Source organism: Nannobrachium achirus (genome assembly GCF_963921795.1).
Source record: "Nannobrachium achirus genome assembly, chromosome: 7".
Lineage (NCBI taxonomy): Eukaryota > Metazoa > Chordata > Actinopteri > Myctophiformes > Myctophidae > Nannobrachium > Nannobrachium achirus.
The window spans coordinates 59,974,323-59,995,943 of NC_137816.1; the positions used below are offsets into that span (position 1 = coordinate 59,974,323).

The 21,621-nt window shown below is 42.3% G+C and overlaps 1 protein-coding gene across 1 annotated transcript in view; it reads left to right on the top strand.

The window, feature by feature from the left end:
* Window positions 1-21,621, top strand: part of LOC308288878 (neural-cadherin) — a gene marked incomplete at both ends in the record, with an annotated part of 433,302 nt that overhangs the window by 338,985 nt on the left and 72,696 nt on the right. Inside the window, 3 exons of the mRNA XM_080730353.1 lie at window positions 4,495-4,622; window positions 17,190-17,317; window positions 18,630-18,753. Coding sequence (XP_080586479.1) covers window positions 4,495-4,622; window positions 17,190-17,317; window positions 18,630-18,753 — 380 coding nt within the window. The remainder of the gene's footprint in view (window positions 1-4,494; window positions 4,623-17,189; window positions 17,318-18,629; window positions 18,754-21,621) is intronic.

The window sequence follows — 21,621 nt, forward strand, 5'->3', positions numbered from 1 at the left end:
TTGAGTGTGCAAAAAGAGTCCCATTCAGAGTTGCATTAACACACCCGATTCTTACTGCAGAAAGCATCTCTCTTTGTATCCCTTACACACCCTGTTCACTGTCTTCTTCTCTTCTCTCTCTCTCTCTCTCTCTCTCCCTCCCTCTCTCTCTCTCTCTCACACACCCACACACACCCACACACACTTTTATTCTCCTCCAGTTGTCCACATCACTCTTTGTCTCCGCCTAAAAGTCTGCTTCTCATTCCTGATTTATGATACGTTTATACATCATCATGTCGTTCGCCGCTCTCCTTCATCTCCTTTATTTTGTCTGCCTTCCTGTTGTTGTTTTCTAGTTGTTATTTTAACTAAATGAATATTCATCTTTGCTCCGCCATTTGTTTCTCTCTCTGACTAAAAGACTCTTGGCTTGTCATCTTCCCATCTGACTGTCTAGCTTCCTTCCTTCTCTCTCTCTCTCTCTCTCTCTCTCTGTCCTGCTCGTCTCTCTCCATCTGATATGATTTGATTTCTTCCTGCTTCTCCGTCTCCTCCGTCTCTGCGAGACTGTCTGCTGCTCTGGACAAAATGTCACGTCAATCTCCTCAACAAGATGTCCTCAGTACTCTCATGCTAGTGGCACAGCTTCAATCTATTAAACCCTGTGTGCATGCGAGCGTGCACGTGTGCGTTGATATCAATGATGCCGGCTATACACCAGTTGCGAGGACTACGCAGGCTATAAATTAGCACTGGATCTCTTTTTGCCTGTGCGTATGTGGGGCTCGCGTATGTTACGCGCACAGGTGCTTTGAAAAGTCTGGTGCAATGGGCGCAATGTGCATCTCAACGTGTGCGCACGTGCATGTGCGCGTGAGTGTCGAGTGAGATACAGATAGAGAGAGCGCGTCTGCACACACATTCATGAAAAGGTCTTCTCCATCAGAGTCTAGACAGGTTTTCTTTGTGACTCTGACAAGCTGCCAGGTCCTACAGTACATATCTCTGAACCAGCAAGACCGTCCCAATGGGGCTGTAATGCAGGGCACAGCGAGAGATATGAGACCCCAGGAGAGAAGAAAGCAGGGATGGGGGGAGGAAGTTAGCCTAATTGAATAAGATATATCAATAGGAAGACATAATGGGTACCCTGGATGAGGTAAATGAATGATAGATGGAGAAGGGGACAGAGTTGATGAGCAATTGATGGATAAGTTCATTGGAGTAGACCGGTATTGGATTAAATTGATATCTTGAAATTCCCTCAATTACTTTGGTTGATTATGTGATCTCCTATGGTATATTGAAATTAAGTGGATTGTTCCAAAAGTGCGAGACAAACTCATCAAGCAGTCAATACAGCCTTGCAACTTCCACTTAACTGAATGAAAGTCGAGAGATAAAACGAGGATTACCAAGAGACTTTCTTTTCTGTGTGTTTTTTCTCCCTTTCTCCTTTCTCCCACAATGGTTTTTAGGCTATCTTAATTAAAAGGTACCAGCCTCAACAAAGCACAAGTCTTTAAAGTTTCTAGGTCAGTGTAATACTGTACATTTCTGTCCCTATGAGTAAATTGGGACATTTACATGTTTTTGCTTTACAAATCACAATTTGTCATCAAGATATTTCCTTCAGTAAATATTGGATCCTGATGGTCAAACATGTTGAGAAATTGTATTGTTACTTTTTTTTAAATCAGAAATCATCACAATTGTAATTTAACAATGCAACGTACAGTAATATAGGGATTACAAGTGCCATATGAACATGGTTGTTCATAGAATTTTGTGATTGTCGTTCAGTTAGAATAAATGAAAATGGCAATAACAAAAAGGGGGAGGCAGGAGATGGAATTTGGTGATGAAAGTGAAAAGTAGAATAGAAACATTGACAGGTGCACCAAGGTGGATGATGAAACCCAGACAAAGTCAGAGGCGGGGGGAAAAAAACAAGGCACTCATCTGTTATTGGAGTGGCTAGTTCATAATAGATATTTTTAAAAACTGGTCTGCACACCGTCTTGAATGCACAAAATAATGTATTACCCGGGCGGTCGAAAAACACAACGTTTTTTTGTGTAATATACCTGAAAAAGGCCACACAGTATGCACCGAAAAACTTGGATAAACTACAGTACGTATAGCGGCCAGCGCGGAAAAGTGAGGGGAAAGGGGAATGCCAATATCCTCACACGAATCTTCCCATCGAAATTACCTCTCTGGAACTTATAGACGCAAATATAACCAACACCACCATTGTTTCCAGGTTTGTTATAAATGAAGTAAAGTACTATTGTAAACCAATGCCTGTCAATTTTGTTAAGTCAGTATTTCTTTTTTCTCCCAGTTCCACCTGCTGTGTAAAGAGTTTGTAAAATGCAGTACATGAGGGGAATTCAGACTAGAGCTGGGATCGGGCCCATTTTTTCTGTCCGACCCGAACCTGTGTCCGACAGTTTTCTGTCCGACCCGAGTCGACGTCCGAGCATTAATCATGAAAAAGCGTCCGACCCGAGCCGAGGCCCGAACCTTATGTTTTCAACGCTTTTTCGCCTCGTTTCTTTTTCTTTGAGGAAGCCACTGATTTACACTCACTAGCAAACGTGTTATAATGTGCAGTGAGTGCATGCAGCGTGCCTGTTTGTTACCCTTAATAATATTAAGCCACATTGTGGCTTGTGAAAGTGTTTTAAATAATTACACAAGTAGGCTACGTTAGATTATTAAATAATAGGCTATAACGTGCACTGCGCGTCTGGTGACTCTTGTCTGACTGCAGTCAGTGACTCGCTGCAGTCACACACTTAAAATCCTCTTTTACAAACTGTTAATAAAGTATTCACACACAAACCTTTTCCACATGTTCAATCGATATCAAAATGTATTCAGTCTTACCAGCATAGACGAATCTGACATCTGCTTTTAATATCCAGCGTCCACAAACGGCCAGTCCACGGCCAGTTGGCCGTCTTTCTTAATCAAAAACTATTATTAATCCAACCATTATGGTTTATGGGTTTTAGGCTAAGGCTACATTCAACATCGGACTTTTTAATTATGTCTGCGTTGACAACTACGTTGAAATGCGTCCATACCGCGGCGCTGATTTCCCTCTTTCGTTTTCAATTGCTTTAAACTTTACCGTAGACAAGTTAACTTTTATCTCGGCTGGCGGCAACATTATCTCTCACTCATTCGCTTTTTCTTCTCGTGTATCTGTTTGTTTGTTTGTTTGTTCTCTGTCACATATGACACTCCGTCTCCCACTTCCTTTTCCCCATGAACATGTGTGCATGGTTGTCAAGACAACGCACTGAGCGTAGCCACGTGCAGTGCACCAGAAAGACAAGGAAATAGCACACACAGAGACGATAGTTGTATCGTTTTACACTTTATTTTCTATGAATCAAAATTATGTCCGACCCGAATCGACGTCCGACAATTAATTGTGAAAATGCGTCCGACCCGAGCCCGAGCCCGTCGGGCTTGTCGGGTCCCGTCGGATTTCGGTCGGGTATCCCAGCTCTAATTCAGACACATAACCATAGCAGCGTTTAGCGCTTATCAGCCATTGAGCTGTCCAGGAAGTGTTTGACAAAGAATAAAGGATTGTTAAATAATATGCCTTGGGCCAAAAAGAGCAAGTAGCGGTTTTGTTTCTCAGAGTTCATTATGTATCATTTCTAATAAAGAAACCTATGGGAATCACTCGACGATTACATTGCAATAGACTACAGAATTATGTTATCACTCTACTGGAACCATTGGAGCAGACCTTGGGCAGCCCTGTACAAAGTAATCAGGCGTTCAATTAGCCAGGGTCTTAAGGTTATGGATTCTACACTTTGAGGTAGTCGCTTAATGTGAGTCAGTGAGCAAATAAGGCCTCCATGTGCATAGCAGACTGCAAGCTGAAAGAATTAAACCCTAAATCTAAAGTGCTTTATGTCTTGGTAAACTCTACAAGTTCAGCCTGATGATGGATTGCTAGATCTTGGCTGGTAGACGCACGCTCCCATAATGCTTTGCGTAGCGCAGAGAACACAAGCCGACTCGGACGCTTCATTAACTTTTAATTTCCCATTTGAATAAGTCAGAAAATAGAATAACTTTTTTTTATACGTTTATTGTCTGTTATGAGTGAAGTGAAGAAATAATAATTGCATTATGCCGGGCTGTGCAATAATCGTTATTAAAGTTGGAGGAGGTACAGAAAAGGAGCAGGTTTGACAGTTTGACTGGCGATGTTGTGCTGCTTGGATTCAGTGGTAACAGCTCCAGTGACGTACGGCATGCATTTGCATGCATCAGTCAATTTGTCTTTGTCATAATCGTGTTCCCTTCTAAATGCGGACATTCACTTGCCACCTGCATAATTAGGCAAATGCAATCACAGGAAAAGTAATTCTCTCGCTCTTGCTTTCTTACTTCTCTTTTTCCCGCCTACACACTTTCTCTCTCTCTCTCTCTCTCTCTCTCTCTCTCTCTCTCTCTCTCTCTCTCTCTGTCCAGAGCTAATAGATGGCACCCCCACCCTCAAAATCAACCATGGCTCCGGCACGTTGGTGCTACAGTTGCCTGGCAACGTGAACGTGGCAGACAGGAGGTGGCATCGGCTTGATGTCCGCAGCAACAGCAAGGTAGGAGTCTCCGCCCGCTGAGCAACAGCCAGGGTTTATTCAGAATAATACTGTACGTGAACGTATCGAAAGGATTTACATAAGTCCTCGTTTGACCCCGTGCAGAGAGACTTTTCTTTTTTTCCATTGGCTATTATTGCCTAATGGAACCTATAATCTCAAACAGTACAGAGAGACCTGTAAAGGCTAGACATGTACTGTAAAGGCTACTTGTTGATGGCCAACAAAAAATGAACTTTTGTTTATTTGTTAGGATCCCCATTAGCTGTGCCCTAAAGCACAGCTAGTCTTCCTTGGGTCCGCGGGCATACAACAAACTTTGAGCGCTTTGTGCCAAGATGTAGGCCACGTTTTGCGTCACGGACAAAGCCAAAGGTTGGAGCTTAGCTCCTTCCAGGAGCACTGTTTAAAAATAAACATAAAGAAAGAAATCCCACCCAGTGTGAAGAGAGGGGTGCTATGTATGAGTTAAAGGGGAAAACCACCCATTTTCAATATAATATACCGGTGTGATGTCATCACGGTGTGATTTACAATACAAACCTTTTTATTTATTTCCACACTCCTTTAAGGTATATTAATGACAGTTCAATACTGAAAATGGGTGGTTTTCCCCTTTAATTTCATTAAGCGTCCCTCAAAGCTTGGCCAATGTGGGATGGGGCGGGACATACATACGTACAAACAGACAATGTAGGACTGCTCAAAAATAAAAAGTACACTAGAAAAGATGCAATTGGAAATTGCAAGTGTGGTTGCTGACGTGACTATATTCTGCAGTAAGCTAACTGTCATGTGAAGCTCGACCAATTGATTCCCTATTGATTATTGATTCCCACTCCCATTGATTCCCTGCTGATTCCCACTCCCATTGATTCCCTATTGATTCCCTATCCCATTGATTCCCTATTGATTCCCATTCCCATTGATTCCATACATTTTTACCCTGCCATTTCCAATGGCAGCGGAAAAGTTACCCTAGTAATGTATGTATTGCCCTGTTGAGCTACCACACTAATTAAACTTTAATTATAATATAAATCTTTTTATGAACGCATATAACACTAATTTAAAAGCATTAAAAACATTCTAATACATCCTATAACAAATATTTCTCCAGGTGTTTCTTTATTAGAATAGGGATTTCTGTGTCAGTTTGGTCATTAACAGTGCCAAAGAATTCCATGTTGCTCTGCATTCTATTGTTTTCCATGGGAAGTGAAAACCGGCCTTGTGTTGCCTGTCTGGTGGCACATGTATTATGACTCTAAATTGTGTTTCAGCTAATGTCATTAGTATATAATGTGTCTGACACATTGCCTGTAAAAAGGCTGTTAATTTGTGTCTTTGAGTACGTCCTCAGGGAGTGTATACTCTCAGAGTTAAATGAATACCGAGGATTGGGGTTCCAGGATGGTTTACTTCAGTGATTTTCAGCCTATTTTAATTTCAAGAACCCTGGATTGATAAGCATGAGGCCCCACACAGACCCCCATTTGATACACATTCTTATCTCCGGGACCACAATCTACAGTAGCTACACTGTAGAATGTGTTCTTTTAACTCTACGAGGAGTCATCATAGATGACTGATGTTATATGCAGGCCATTCCCAGAACCATCCTGAGATTCAACACGATTTCATTTTGAGCGGTGCTCCTGGAAGGAGCTACGCTCCAACATCTGGCTTTGTCCGTATGTACGCCCAGGGTCACATTGGCCAAGATTTGCGGGACGCTTAATGAAATGAATTGTTTTCAGTTTTGTCGAACTGAGATCTGAAAATGTTTTTTTTTGTAACGAAGGGTAAATCTAATCAAATCAAATCAAACTTTATTTATATAGCACATTTCCAATGACCAAGATCGAACCAAAGTGTTGAACAAGAACAATTTTAAGAACAAGCTAAACATGTTAAGACACAACAAGAAAGAAACGAAACAACATATCAAAATAGCATCAAGGTATACATGGTATGGTCAAGCAGTATTAGTGTAGGCATAATAAGCTTTACAAAAGAGATGCCAGCACTCACTTTAGAATGACTTCTTCCATTGTATTGTCACCGCCAGCCCAAAGGCATGGGGAGAGTATGTTTTCCCCTCCGTCCGTCCGTCCGTCCGTGCGTGCGTCCGTGCGTGCGTCCGTGCGTGCATCTGTGCGTCCCTCCAGTTTGTTACCAGCTAATCTCAGTCGCCATTGGCCCGGTCGCTGCCAAACTGAGCACACACACTCCCTGGATGCCAATTCAGAACCTCTGCCCCACATTTTTCACATGGCCCGGTTCTAGCGCCACCATGAGGCCGATGTTTACAAAACACATTTCTGTACACTACTCCTAGAGATTTTGTCCACAAATCATGCAAATCGGTAGACAGTATCTCTACAGTCATGTGATCAACATGGATCTGTCCGATTTTCCATATTCCATCCTGATTGGCTACAATTGGCTCCCAAAGTTTGCAAGATTGCTCCGTTTCAAACAAAATGACTCAAATCATGACACACTGTGCAATCTTGGTGAAATTGGGCACGCACATTCTCACTAGGCAGAGGAAGAAATGCCACTTCAAATTTCTCAAATCAGCCTCATGGTGGCGCTACAACAGGCCAATTTGTGTTTTTACCTTTAACACCACCGATAAGTGGAAAACTTTGTATGCGCACTCCCTAGAGGCTAAGGATAAACCTTTGCCCTGCATTTTTCACATTTGCATTTTATAGCACCACCAGGAGGACAACTTATGTAAAACACATTCTTTGCTATTACTCCATCAGTTTTACTCCAACAATCACGCAAATCAGTACACAGTATCTCTATAGTCATGTGATCAAGAGCGGTCCGTCTGATATTTCATATTCCACCCTAATTGGCTAATATTGACTTCCAAAGTTTGCAGGATTGCTCAGTTTTTGAACAAAATGTGTCAAATCATCAATCGCAGCTCACGATTACCGTGAAATTTGCCACATATATTCCCACTAGGTCAAGGAACAAATGCTACCCTTTTCACATGTTATAGCACCACCAGCAGGTAGACTTTAGCGAAACACATTTTTGGAACACAATGCCTCAAATCATACATGCAGCGTCCGAAGAACACATGCCACCATTTTTACATTGGCCTAATAGCGCCACCAGGACGCCTGGCCTGGTGGAGACCTGTGCTCGGAAGAGCACTGCTTCTAGTTTCATTTTTGCCCCAGCAGCTGCAACAAGCGTGTATCTCTCTCAGATACACGCTGAGGAAGACCCGGTAGGGTCGAAACATTTGCTTTGTTGCAGCTGCTGGGGCAAAAATGAAATAAAATGGAAGAAGTTATTCTAAAGTGAGTGCTGGCATCTCTTTTGTAAAGTACATTCGTTCCCTGAGCCGTGGCGTGCACCCAAGACAAGTATTGGAAATGTTTGTTGACGAGTGCTCCTCTCTCCCTCTTCTGTAGGCATAATAAGCCCCTGGCTTCAGCCTACACATTTTCGGTGTCACCTCTATCTGTAAACCAAACAGAAGTATCTATTCGTGTTATGGTAAAGTACCAAAATAAAATATTCAGGGAAAAAAAGAGAAATATGTTTTTAAGTGCATTTTCTTTTTTACTAACATCATCCATTCCTCCTATAGGGCAGCTTCTCAATTATAGATGGAGTCTAGAAGTACAAAGCAAGGCATGCTGAAACCGTTACAGCAACAAGTCCTGCTTAGATGTTCACAAGCAGCATGAGAAATCGTGGTTCTTTAAGCAACAATTTCAAGTTCAATGAAAATCAACACTCTGCCTGAAAGCACATTGAAAAGAAAGTGGTCTCATGTCGAAGGCTGCAACATGAATAATTAAAAATCAAATATGGTATGCTTTTTTTTCCTCTCAAGGGTCTAGCAGCATCATTGCGATTCATATGGGACGTGTGTGTGTGTGTGTGTGTGTGTGTGTGTGTGTGTGTGTGTGTGTGTGTGTGTGTGTGTGTGTGTGTGTGTGTGTGTGTGTGTGTGTGTGTGTGTGTGTGTGTGTGTGTGTGTGTGTGTGTGTGTGTGTGTGCGTGCGTGCGTGCGTGCGTGCGTGCGTGCGTGCGTGACCAACTAACCAACTTAGGCCTATATCTCCAACTTTAAATTATTTATAAGTTGCAACCGAGGCGTGATTCTTTTGTTCATTCAGTTCAATAAAAATGAACCTCATGCTCGAGAGAGAGAAAAACACCCTCATACAAACACATGTTTATACTCGACGCATGAAAGCAGCTTGAATGAATACAGTGAGTCACAGAGCCGTGCACCTCCATTGACACGAGGTGATAGTGTGACGATGGTCATAATGTGATGGTGATGCAGTGCTCATTCACACCTCAGTCTATTGACCACAGCTGAATAGTTTATGAATACCAGTAGTTTGAATAGTTTGAAAAGATACTAGATTTGGGTCGATAGTGTCACAGCACCAAGGTTAACCCCGCATGAACATCATAAATAATATAATAATAATAACTAGTAAGACACCTCAGGGCGACAAGCGACAAAAGGGCGAGGTTGCACCACAGTGATGTGGACATCAGAGAAGTGGACATCAGCGTTGTGGACATCAGGGATCTCCATATATAGGCATAAAAGGGATTTGTTCCCCTGGCATCACAGGGATCTCCATATCTCCATATAAGGGCTTAAAAGGGATTTTTTCCCCCCCTGACATCACAGGGATCTGATCTCTAACAGGGCATCATTAATATTTATGACATCAGGGAACTCCATATATGGGTGACATCACAGTGAAGCCAGAGCGTCAGAGCTGTGTACACGTCTACACAGAGACAAGCTGTGACGTTTGTCATGGTAAACTGTGAATAGGCGATCTGCAAGCTCACAGCGCGTTGCAATGAGCTAGTCACTAGTCTAGTCTTCATCAAAAACAAACGATCCACCAGCTGCTAGTGGATCGTTTGTTTTTGATGAAGAGATTTGGTATAGAGGGGTGCCTGATGGCCTAGCGCAGGGGTCCTCAATAGGCGGACCGCGGTCCATGTCCGGACCGCGAGGCACCGCCGACCGGACCCAGGACGAATTATAGTAAAAAATAAAAAAAAAGCGGAAAAACATCTCCACGTTTTTGTTTCCACTTCTCGTATTCATTCACTTTCATTGCATGCGCTGAGTGTGTGTGAGAGAGAGAGAGAGAGACAACGACGCGCTGATTGGCTGATGCCGGGCAACAAAGTATTATGGGCTGTCATGTCTTTGACAATGATGCGCTGATAGGCTGTTGCTACAGACTGCGGAAGTTTTCGGAGCAGCAACAACAGCAGTAGCTTCAGCCATAGAGTTATAATAAGAAGCTTCAGCCACCAACAATGCAACTAGTTATAAATCAGTGGGGTTTCAATCACGCAAAACATCATCAACGTGAATACGTTTGCAGGATTGTAATCTTATCTCCAGAGTTTGTCGCGACGTGCCACGGCCCGACGGCCTGTGACGGCTGCCTCTCTTTCTGCATGGATGTTGTTCTCCCATGGTTCTCCCCACCGGGGGAAATGGATGTGCTGTGTGGCAGCGCGCCGCATCCAGTTTGGGTTACCGTGCGGCACTTAACGTGCGTCGATACCACGATGCGACGCTGCGCAGCCGTCCGCGTTCAGTGTGTGCTCCCCGGTCTCTGACGCGCGACACCTTGTTTTCATATCGATATTCACGTTGCGAGACAAGCATAAATTATTCGAAGATTATCCCAGTTTGTTAAAAGAAACCAGAGCACTTGTGCAAAATATCTCTGCTCCATTGAACATTCTGTTCTCCCTGCTTTAATGGGTTGTTTCTCTTCAATCAAGTAAGGCCCCCAAATGATTTTGGAGGAGTCCCCAGCCCAGATGACAGTGAAGTCATAATTTAAGGACCCTTTTAATAAAGAAAGAAACGGGAAAAGACCATTATTGCATGAAGCCTGGTGGGCGAGGTTATTACTGTATCAAACTACTACTAAAAAAAATAAAAAACACATCAGCCATTGTAAAAAAATAAAAATAAGAAAGGGATCCCTAATTATGTAAGATGAACAATAATGAGGACAAGTGGCCATGACTGGGGGCAAGTAGAACATGACCTGTACTTTCCAGACGGACAAGTGCCTCTGAGACCATGGTGTCAACCCCTGGTTGGTACTTTTTTGTATCTTAGCCTACTATTTAAGATTGACCGACATAATACAAATAAGCGAATATAAATATATTTAATATATATATATATATATATATATATATATATATATATATATATATATATATATTGTTTTATTTTTTCCCCGGACCCGGGCCTGTTTCAAAAAAATATTTGTGGACCTTCAAGATTTGGATTTGAGGACCCCTGGCCTAGCGGTTCGTGTGCATACCACATAGGCTGACAGCGCATCACAGGTTCGAGTCCCGATCCCGACGGCCTTTGCTGCATGTCACTCCCCAGCTCCCATTTCCTATCAATTACTCACCCAATGGAGACTTTTTGGGTTTTGTCGCATTCCTAAGCCAATCATTTGAGGAGACTCTTGTGTCTCCCTAGGGAACAAAGAAGGCTCTTTGTGTCTCCATAGGGAACAAAGAAGGTATCTTTGTGTCCACTGCTGGTCATCAAATTATTGGCTTAGGAATGCGAATAAAACCATGAATTCAAGTCTCCATGGGGTGAGTAATCGATAGAAAAAAAGTGATTTTATGGATGAACTATCCCTTTAAATAAAGTTGAATGAAATCAAAGGACAGGAAACTATACACGCCACACAGAGAGGTCTAGGCAGATTCACTACTATCATCTACTGCTGGGTATTATAGTGCAGAACATGACTGCAGACTTCTGCGTGGGAGCCAGCCAGCCCTTTCACCTCGAGGGACTGACTTGTCCCTTATCAGGGCTGAAGGAGCCATTCATCTGCGCCCTTCAGCTCACCCTAGAGGCTCAGAGGGACTGTTCAACTGTTAGAGATGTCACGCGCTGTCCTCGCTCAAATTGCTAAATTGAGTGATCTCCATATGCTAAACATCTGACAGCCTGAGTGTAGTCGCTTAACAATTATAGAACATGAGAGTGAGAATAATATCACTGCTATGATCACACATCTTCAAACATGGAATGTCATTCACTATAACACATAAACTCGAGTGTTCTATACATATCCAAATACATGTTGTGAATTAAACAACTCCTAGACAATTATGTCTGTTTTGGCAAATAATACACAGCTCTAGGCATATCAGATTGCTTATTCAGAACCAAATGTTGTTCCTTTTATTTTACAAAGTTACAACCTGATTACATAAACACACATACTTGTAACACATGACCTTATTAACAACGTGTTGCATCCGACAAGTTGTGAGCTTGTAAGATTGGCATCGGAAACTCTATAGTTCTGAGAGTCGGGCAGAGCACGGTTCTGAGAAAAAGTTCAGAGACCGCTGGATACATAGAGAATGTAACTGTTAGTTAGCTCAATCTCATTGTATTTAAGATATTAGATGATTTTTATTTCATTATTATTTCTATGCCAGATTTAGCCGTTAGCACAGCTGATTTTTATATTTTGATTAGGTGTCTCCTTTCATTGATTGATTGATTGAGTCATTGATTGAATACTTTATTTGTCAAACATTTTAAACAGCATTGAAGTACAGTAAAACACAACTAAAATGTTAACAACAAAAAAAGTCCTGGGGACATTTCTCCATTGTGGTCCTACTGTATGTACAGATATGCCATTTCAAAGCTTCTGCATTTCCTATACTTTTCCTGCATTTGTTTCTGGAAATAGTTGTTTTCCCAGGTTCTTTTCACAGTTTAGCCTTGCTCATTCTTCTCTTGCGTTACTGAAAACAAAAGGCACTTTTTGACACCTCTTTTCATTGGAAATAAGAATCTGAACAGCATTTACATAACAACACCTTTACAAATGCCCTCCTTGGTCCCTCTAGAACGGGTACACATTATTGTGTATCATCATTTTATGCTTTAACTATTGAAAAATAGCAGATATACAAGCTTGTAGATCTGCTATTTTTGAAAAATGTTGAAAATTAGAATTTTGACCCGATTCTATAATTGTCTTTTGAATCCTTCTAAGGTTTTTTGAAAAACCTATGTTTCTATGTCAGCAGTCTGGCCAGACATCGTCAAAGAAAAGGTCCTTTTCACTTCAACTGGAGCTCAGTTAGTCTGTTCTTGAGAGACTACTATGTCAGTGGTTCTCAAACCTTTTCATGTGAAGGACCCCCAAATTTATATTTATTTGGCCACGGACCCCCCATCTCAAAATATTTAGTTCCAGCTAGGGACCACCCAGAAGCAAAGTTTGAGTTACAAACGTTCGCTTTGAAAATATTAAAAGATTTGCACACATTTTCACGACTTTTTCAAAAATAGCAGATCTACAAGCTCGCAGCGCGGCACTCGGTGCCGCGCTGTGAGCTTGTATATCTGCTATTTTTCACTGGTTAAAGCATTCAATAAATCTTGGCCTACACTGCGGTTATGTTCTATCGATCCCCTGAACATCTACTGTCTTACCAATGGCAGGACTTGTGAAACTTTGGAATGGCATGTCTGTATTCAATTCATCGACACAGAGAACACTAGTGCCACCCTCCAATTGCATGGCACTCAAGTTTGCACTCAAAGTACCCCAATGGAAATAATCTCTCTCCAGCTTTTTTGTGTTTTATCCTTTTGACACAGATATGTGCAAATATATGGTAATATATGCGTGTTTTTATGTGAATAAAATCATCAATCAATCAATCACATCCATTTCTGTTTGTGAGCCTCCACTGGCACAAAATGAAGGTTTGTTATTTAAATTCTGAAATTCTTCATCGGCAATAACCCCCTTGAGATGAACCATCTTGTTTTCAAGGGGGTCCACAAATGACAAAATGCAGAATTCATACATTTAGACAAACTATTTAACTGAAAATCCAAACAACACCAACCAAACAAAGTGTGTGTGTGTGTGTGTGTGTGTGTGTGTGTGTGTGTGTGTGTGTGTGTGTGTGTGTGTGTGTGTGTGTGTGTGTGTGTGTGTGTCTATATCACCTAATATACACTTCAGTTACATAGTACTTATATCAATCGTTGCAAAGTCATTTACACAAAAACACTTACGCATGTAATCAAAACACTTCACTAATATCATCTACTTCAAAAACAAAACAACCACTTCACTCACTATGTACACACAATTACAATTACTTCTGTCCTGAGTGTCCTCCAATGGGTGCAGCCCCACATACAACATACATACAATATTTTATGATAATATATATAGTGTGTGCATATGCGTGTGTGCATGCGTGCCTACGTACTGTATGTGTTTTGATTTTTTTGTGGGGACCAATAGTCCCTATAAAGGGGCCCCACCATGAATTTCATTTAAAAAAAAAAAAAAACATTCATTAACTCCAAGCCTTGCCTTTCATTTTAGTGATTTTCTGAATGGGCGTGTCTGAACAGTACTCTTTTGAAATCGTCCCCTTGCTTATGTCACAAAGGGGCTCATTTTCTATATTGGGCCCTCTCGAGACAGGGGCAGTACTTTTTGGGAGGCTATATTCTATTGAGACTATATATATATGAGGTGGAATCATGATGTAAAGTGGTACTAAAATTGGCTTGAATTGGATTGAATTGGATTGACTCTACATGTTTCTCATCGTGGTACCATGCTAATATTCATTCCAATTTTAGCCCCGTTGCCAACAAAGGGCATTTTGGTATTGCATCTGAAATGGCTCGCAATTAGAGACAGACAGAACATGAAATTTAAATATCAAAGTGTTTTTTAGGCTAAAACCTGTATAAAATCATGGACCAATATTGATATAACATATATATTTTGAAAAGCATGGTGAGACTTGGAGTAGAACCGCTGCTCCTACACTTGGAAAGGAGTCAGCTTAGGTGGTTCTGGCATCTAGTACGGATGCCCCCCGAGTGACTTCCTAGGAAGGTCCTCGATGCACGTCCCACTGGGAGGAGACCCCGTGGCAGACCAAAGACCAGATGGAGGGATTATATCTCCAAACTGGCTTGGGAACGCCTCTGTATACTCCCTGAGGGAGTGGAGGAAGTTGCTCGGGATAAGGAAATCTGGAGGTCTCAGTTGGAACTGTTACCCCAGCGACCCGATTCCGGATAAGCGGTTGAAGATGGATGGATGGTGGGGCCCCTTAAGCATAGTAAAACAGAAGAAAAAGAATTGTCACCATGAACTTAAGGGATTTATCTCTCAATAATGACCAGCCACCTATCAAGTATCACGCATATTACATGGCTATACTTCTTCTAGTAGAAACCCTGCTGTAGCCCTGGCAGACCTAGACTACGCAAATGACATCTGCCTGGTGTCTGACCGTGTGGAGCAGGCGCAGGAACTCCTGAACAGAGTGGAGGTGGAATGTGCTAAGGTTGGCCTCAGACTGAATGCAAAGAAGACTGAGGTAATCAGATGGCAACGCTCTGCGAGAGGTCAATGACTTCAAATACTTGGGTTCCTGGATGAACTCCACAGAACAGGACCTGTACAGGCAACTGCTGAGGCTCAGCAAGAAGGTAGCAGCTAGGAGGATGAAGCTGGCCGGCCACTGCCACAGACATCGGGAGCTCCCGGCCAGCAGGCTGGTCCTGTGGGAACCAACGCGAGGGCATCGATCGCGAGGACGTTCCGCGTTAACGTACCGGTATGTGGACATCCTGAAGAAGGATGCTTGAGCTGAAATCTCTTCGGAGCTGGCCGGGTGTATGGAGAACCGGAAAGATTGGAGACTCCGATGGAAGCTCGTCTGATTTTATTTGGGGGTGCTTTTTAATGACTATGGTTTTCAGGATTCATTTATATTTATTCATATTGGTTATTTTAGTATATTTATGGTAGAGAATTATTTCTGCACTGTTTGGTATTATCCTTTTATGAATTATTGCTGTCTCAACTGGGAGAAACATACTTTCGTTTGTTTTTTCTAACGCTGCTTGCAGACAGAAAAATGAATGACAAATAAAGCAATCTTGAATCTTGAGGACGACCGAGAGAGATACTTAATTTATACATTTACCCAAAAGTAGCAACACAATGTATTGTGCTATAATTGCGCTAGAATCAATTTTACGTTACTGCATCGTCTATTTCCAGCTTCAAATGTTTTCAAAAACATTCCTGAGAGCAACCTTTAGTTGTGAATGACATAGTGTGTTTGTCTATATGTCTCTTCTCTCTTTTCATGTTCACATGGCTGTCATGTTGGATACAGCATAAAACTCAAGCAGCGCAGCAGGTGCTCTAAGTCTTTGATTTGACATAGGTCTGTTATTGAGCTCAGCGGTCATTAAACAGAAATAACATACCTCTTAATTCAGGGATTGACCACTCAGAATCAAGCATTCAACCAAGCTGTGTAATAAAGTATAATAATGAAATACTTCTTTCCAATGGGGTACTCTCATTGTGCAACAGGTGACAAGGATCGAGGCACCAGTCACATAAATAGTCAATAGAATGATATAAATTCATGTTAGCGCTAAACGAGGTGCTGAGCTGTCCACAAAGCTTGTGTACCTTTATTCTATAACTCTTTGGAGAGAAAGAATTACATTTTCACCGTAAGTTGATGAGCAAAATCGATTCATTTATTTGTATTTGTATTTTTTTTTGGAACACTCCTCTGATATGTAAAGAAAAAAGGTCTATGGGATTTAGAATAGGAAAAACAACTCTGTGACCTAGGTGAGTCACAGAATTTATGTCAGACTTCGGTACTCAGCATCTAGGGGTTAGGTTTAAGGTCAGGGTTAAGTCCACACCAATGATTTGCGACGCAACTCCTTGGAATTGGTGCAGGACTTGAGGTGAAGATTAGTGTTAGTCTTAGTCAGGCCAGGGCTCCACTGGGGGCGTTGCGTTGCTCTGCGTTGTTACGGCTTCATTGACGTCGTCACGTTGACGTCCGACCGGCTCCTCTGCAGTGGCTGTGGGTTATTCATTCTAAATGGCAATATCCCATTTCCAACACAACATGAAAATCACTTTCAAACAGGAATAAAACTATTTGTGACCGACCTGAATGTTCATGTTGTCACACAAACAGCAGAGTCGAGAGAGCAACAATGCACAACTGACCACTTTGTTTTGTCATGATTATTATAGTGAATGACGAGAATGGATAGCCAACAGCAGAAAAGCACGTATAATATACATTTAAATATACAATGCAATTACATTTAATCAGTTTTTTTTTTGGACGCCGTCACATACGCAGCACACAGCAGCGCAACGTCGGCAGTGGAGCACCCTTCATTGATTAAAGCTGGAGCGTTCCCAGCGTTGGCGTTGACGTGACGCTTGAGGCACCCGGTGGAATCTTTAGGTTTGGATTATAGGGTTAGGTAGCAGATGGTTAAGTATTTCCAAAAGCTAGTAAGGCAAACGTGTGTGTTTTGTGTGTGTGTGTGTGTGTGTGTGTGTGTGTGTGTGCGCGTGTGTGCGTGTGTGTGTGTGTGCGTGTGTGTGTGTGTGTGTGTGTGCGTGCATGCGTGTGCTCCTCCAGGAAGTGCGTTTCACCCTGGATCGTTGTGCGGGAGCAGCGGTGATGGAGATGGAGGGACTGGGCAGCTGGCTGACCACCGAGGACCACTCCTCCTGTGAAGTGACAGGCGTCACACCCAACACTGACCGGTACACACACACACACACACACACACACACACACACACACACACACACACACACACACACACACACACACACACACACACAGACACACAGACACACACACACACGGGTGTTGCACCAGATTTTGGATTCTGCTGCGTGACTTTGTGCTTTAACTATTGAAACATTGTAGATATACAAGCTCGCAGTGCCGTGCTGCGAGCTTGTTACTATCAAAACCTCGACCAGCTGGCCGTCCGTCCGTCCGTCCGTCAGTCTGTCTGTCACACGTCACACTTTTCCCCTGCTCGCCGCAACCGTTGCCCCGATCCAAGCCAAAATTTGCACACACGCTCCTTGCCTGCCAAACCACAACCTGACGTTGTGACAGACAGACTGACGGACAGAAGGACTGACGGACAGCTGGTCGAGGTTTTGATAGTAACTGCGACCTGACGGTCGCAATTAAAGCCCCTCCACCTTGGGCCCTAGTAACTCAGTCCCACTCCCCCCCCCCCTCCACCCCTTGTGACACCCCTGCACACACTTCCAAATACGCGACCGAGTATTTCCCGGTGAACCTAAGCGCAACGGTGGGGGCTTGGGTGTGTGGGGAACACGCACCACTGACTATTGCTGATGATGGAGAGAGGTTATATAGCTTAGCCTTTATGTATATTGAGAATGAGAGGCACTCTTGCCGATTTAGTAAGAGACTCGTCGCCAATTGCAAGATATTTAAAAGTTATTTGGGGCCATGATGATAACCTTTTCGTCCCACAACTATACTAAGGATTTATATTGTCTGTGTTATTGTTTACAACCACAATTATTCACGTGTGGCAAGATCGCGGTTCACTAGTTTTTAGTAGGCTATAGTGTAGGCTTAGAAGCCTTTTCAGAAGTTAATTTAATGTTTTCCAATTTCCATTTAATGATTTCCTTTATCCTCATATAATCTTGGGCTAATGCACGCAACTGTTTTTGCCATTTTTTAAGGCCGTGTATGCTTTTCAGAAGTTAATTTAATGTTCTCCAATCTCCATTTAACGGTTTCCTTTATCGTCATCTTCCGCTAATGCACGCAACTGTTTTCGCCAGGTTTTAGGTCTTATTTTAGTTGTTTCGCATAAGCTCGCAACCCTCCTTGCCCATCGGCCCCCACCTTTGCGCTTAGGTTCACCGGGAAATACTCGGTCGCTCCAAATACAAATCATGCAAACGCACACATACATGCAACACATGGTGCACATATTTCTGTCATAAAATGAATGATCAAAGGGCTCCGTGTGTGCGTGTGTGCGTGTGTGTGTGTGCGTGTGTGTGTGTGATGCAGACACCTGAACATCAGCCAGGTGCTCCAACTAGGAGGAGTCAATGAGGATATTCCCTACGTCTATCCCCAGCTCCAGCACAAACACTTCTCCGGCTGCATCCGCAATCTCATCGTGGACAGCAAGGTAATCTACCCTGTATGCACGCACGCACGCACGCACACACACACACACACACACACACACTCAAACACATGGTACAACCACACGAGGAGTTGCACACACACGCACGCACGCACGCACACTCAAACACATGGTACAACCACACGAGGAGTTGCACACACATGCACGCACACAGGACACCTTGGCATGTGGAAGGTAACACAGATGCCACAGATTTGATGCTGTTATAATGAAATATGCAGATGCTTATGCTGCTGCCAGATTTCACTAGACCATGTTCTCTCCCGGCATTTGCCTTGATGTCGTTATTATTGCTTTCAAGTACAATGTGAGATGGAAATCTTGCTGCCTTCCCCATCCTTTCTCCTTTCGCCTGCTTCCACCTCCTGCTGCTAAAACACCACAACGGCATGGCAACGGCTGTAGGACTCCAGCCAGGCACAAAGAACAGAACACACTGACAAACACAACACGCACTCATTCTCATTCAAACAGGGGGCATGCATGCATGCATGGACCAAAAACGGTTTTGATCAATGTTAATACATTGTTTCCATGTAATAATAATAGCATAATACTAATAATACTGCTAATAATAATAACTAGAAAGGTGCAATTCTGGGAAAATGCAAGTGTGATTTCCATTTATATTGTGATGTCAAGTGAAGCATGACCAATCCTGTCTGATTGGACATTATATTGTCGAGGAATCCGCTGGGAGGAATAACGATGAAGCCGGTCACGCTAAAACACACTGCTCCTGAAGAATTCTGTCTTGCCTATTTATATTATTGACCGTAGATGTCACCTGTGATATCACCTGTGATGTCACAGTGATGTGTCAGGGGAACCACAGTGTCAGGCGTTATAGACAGACAGACAGACAGAGATACGGTCAAGCTGTGGCGGTTCACATACTATACTGCGACCTATGGTCGCAATTAATCTAACCAATAATCACATATCTTCTCCATATATATGGATCTCCTTATATGGGTGTTAATAAAGAATAAAATAAAAAAAAAGTCCATATATGGGCATTCCCCAGAATCCCTTTTATGCCCATATATAGAGATCCCTGATGTCATCAATATCTAACCCATATCTAACAGAACAGAATGCCCATATATGGACTTTTATTTTATTTTATTCTCTCTCTCAATATGTGGAGCTGACTACCATCACCTGGATCTCCATATATGTAAAAGTCCATATATGGGTATTGCCCAGAATCCCTTTTATGCCCATTTATGGAGATCGCTGATGTCATCAATACACCGGCACATCACTGGCCAGATGGCCAAGACATGGTCGCCTGTCGCCCTGAGGCGTCTTACTGGTATACTGTGATGTCACGTGAAGCTTGACCAATCCTCAAATCCATTACATTGTCCAATCAGGAAAGGGACAAGTAGTCCAGCAAACTTTTGGGTTGCTCTAGAAACAATAAAGTCAGACAAGTAAACAATAAAGTCAGACAAGTAAGACCCTTACGGGTCCATTTGGTTTCATTTGTATACTGTCAGAGTTAAGTGGAGACCCTGACATTTTAATGTTTGAGAACTACTGATTTAGACCAAAATGCAGGTTTAAATTAAATTCAGCAATGAATCTCTGTTTTAACGATTAAACAGGATTTTTTACAAGGCTCCATCAATTGTATCACGATATATACGATATCTCTGAAAAAGCATATCGTGGAGACATTGTATCGTCTCCACGATAATTATCACCATATCGCCCACCCCTACTAGAAAGCACTCAGTAGAGCACACACCTCTGCCAAGGCAACACCAATGTGTCAGAATTACCTTTTAATCTCACAGAGAGAATCAAATGTAAAAAAATAAAATAAAGAAATGACAGTTACATTTGTGAGGAAAATATTATGTAATTGGAGAAGATGCATTTCAGCAACACTTGCGGTATTTTAGAAAAACAACTTCATTTTGAAAACCGACAGGTTTCAGCTTAATGGCCTTTGTGAGTGTTGATGACTGATGAAAGCCACTCGCTGAAAACGGTAACGTGTCAGTTTTCAAAAGGAAATTGTTTCCCTGTGTTTAGCTGAACTGTCTTTTCCTGCAGTTTATTCCTATACTTTTCTAGTTGGCGAAGTTGCACCGGAACCCATACTTCATAATATGACAATTGTCAGAACTAATTAAGTATTTCTTGCCTTCAACCGTATGTAGTGGTGATAGTACTAAACTTATTTTTGCATTAATTGATTATCAAGTAGTGCTTGGCCTCTGTTAGTCCAGGCGTTTCGGGCAGTATTTTGATGGAATCGTGCACTTTATGAAAGAAGCATGAAATTTGGCACACAGTTAGAACATGCCATATGGAAGATTTTTGGCTATAGGGGCATCGCAGATTTGTCTTGGGAAACTTGTGGGAGCCAATTAAAGTTGGGCTCTCATAGACTTTACTATAGAGTAAAATAATACAAAAAAAACATGCTTTAAGTAGCATGTGAGGGGTCAAACTAGGTGTTTTTCGGGATTCTGAATCCAATGCAAACATTTGTTTTGCAGGAAAAACATTCCTTGAGCTAAAAACGGACCCCATAAAACTATGGTTTAGTGATGAGTCATCAATTTTCAAAGTTTTGTGGCGGCCGTTTCTCGGAAAGGAATGTTTTTCGTGCAAAACAATTGCTTGCATTGGATTCAGAATCCCGAAAAACACATAGTTTGACCCCTCACATGCTACTTAAAGCATTTTTTTTTTTTTTTTTTACTCTATAGTAAAGTCTATGAGAGCAACTTTGATTGGCTCCCACAAGTTTCCCAAGACAAATCTGCGATGCCCCTATAGCCAAAAATGTTCCATATGGCATGTTCTAACTGTGTGCCAAATTTCATGCTT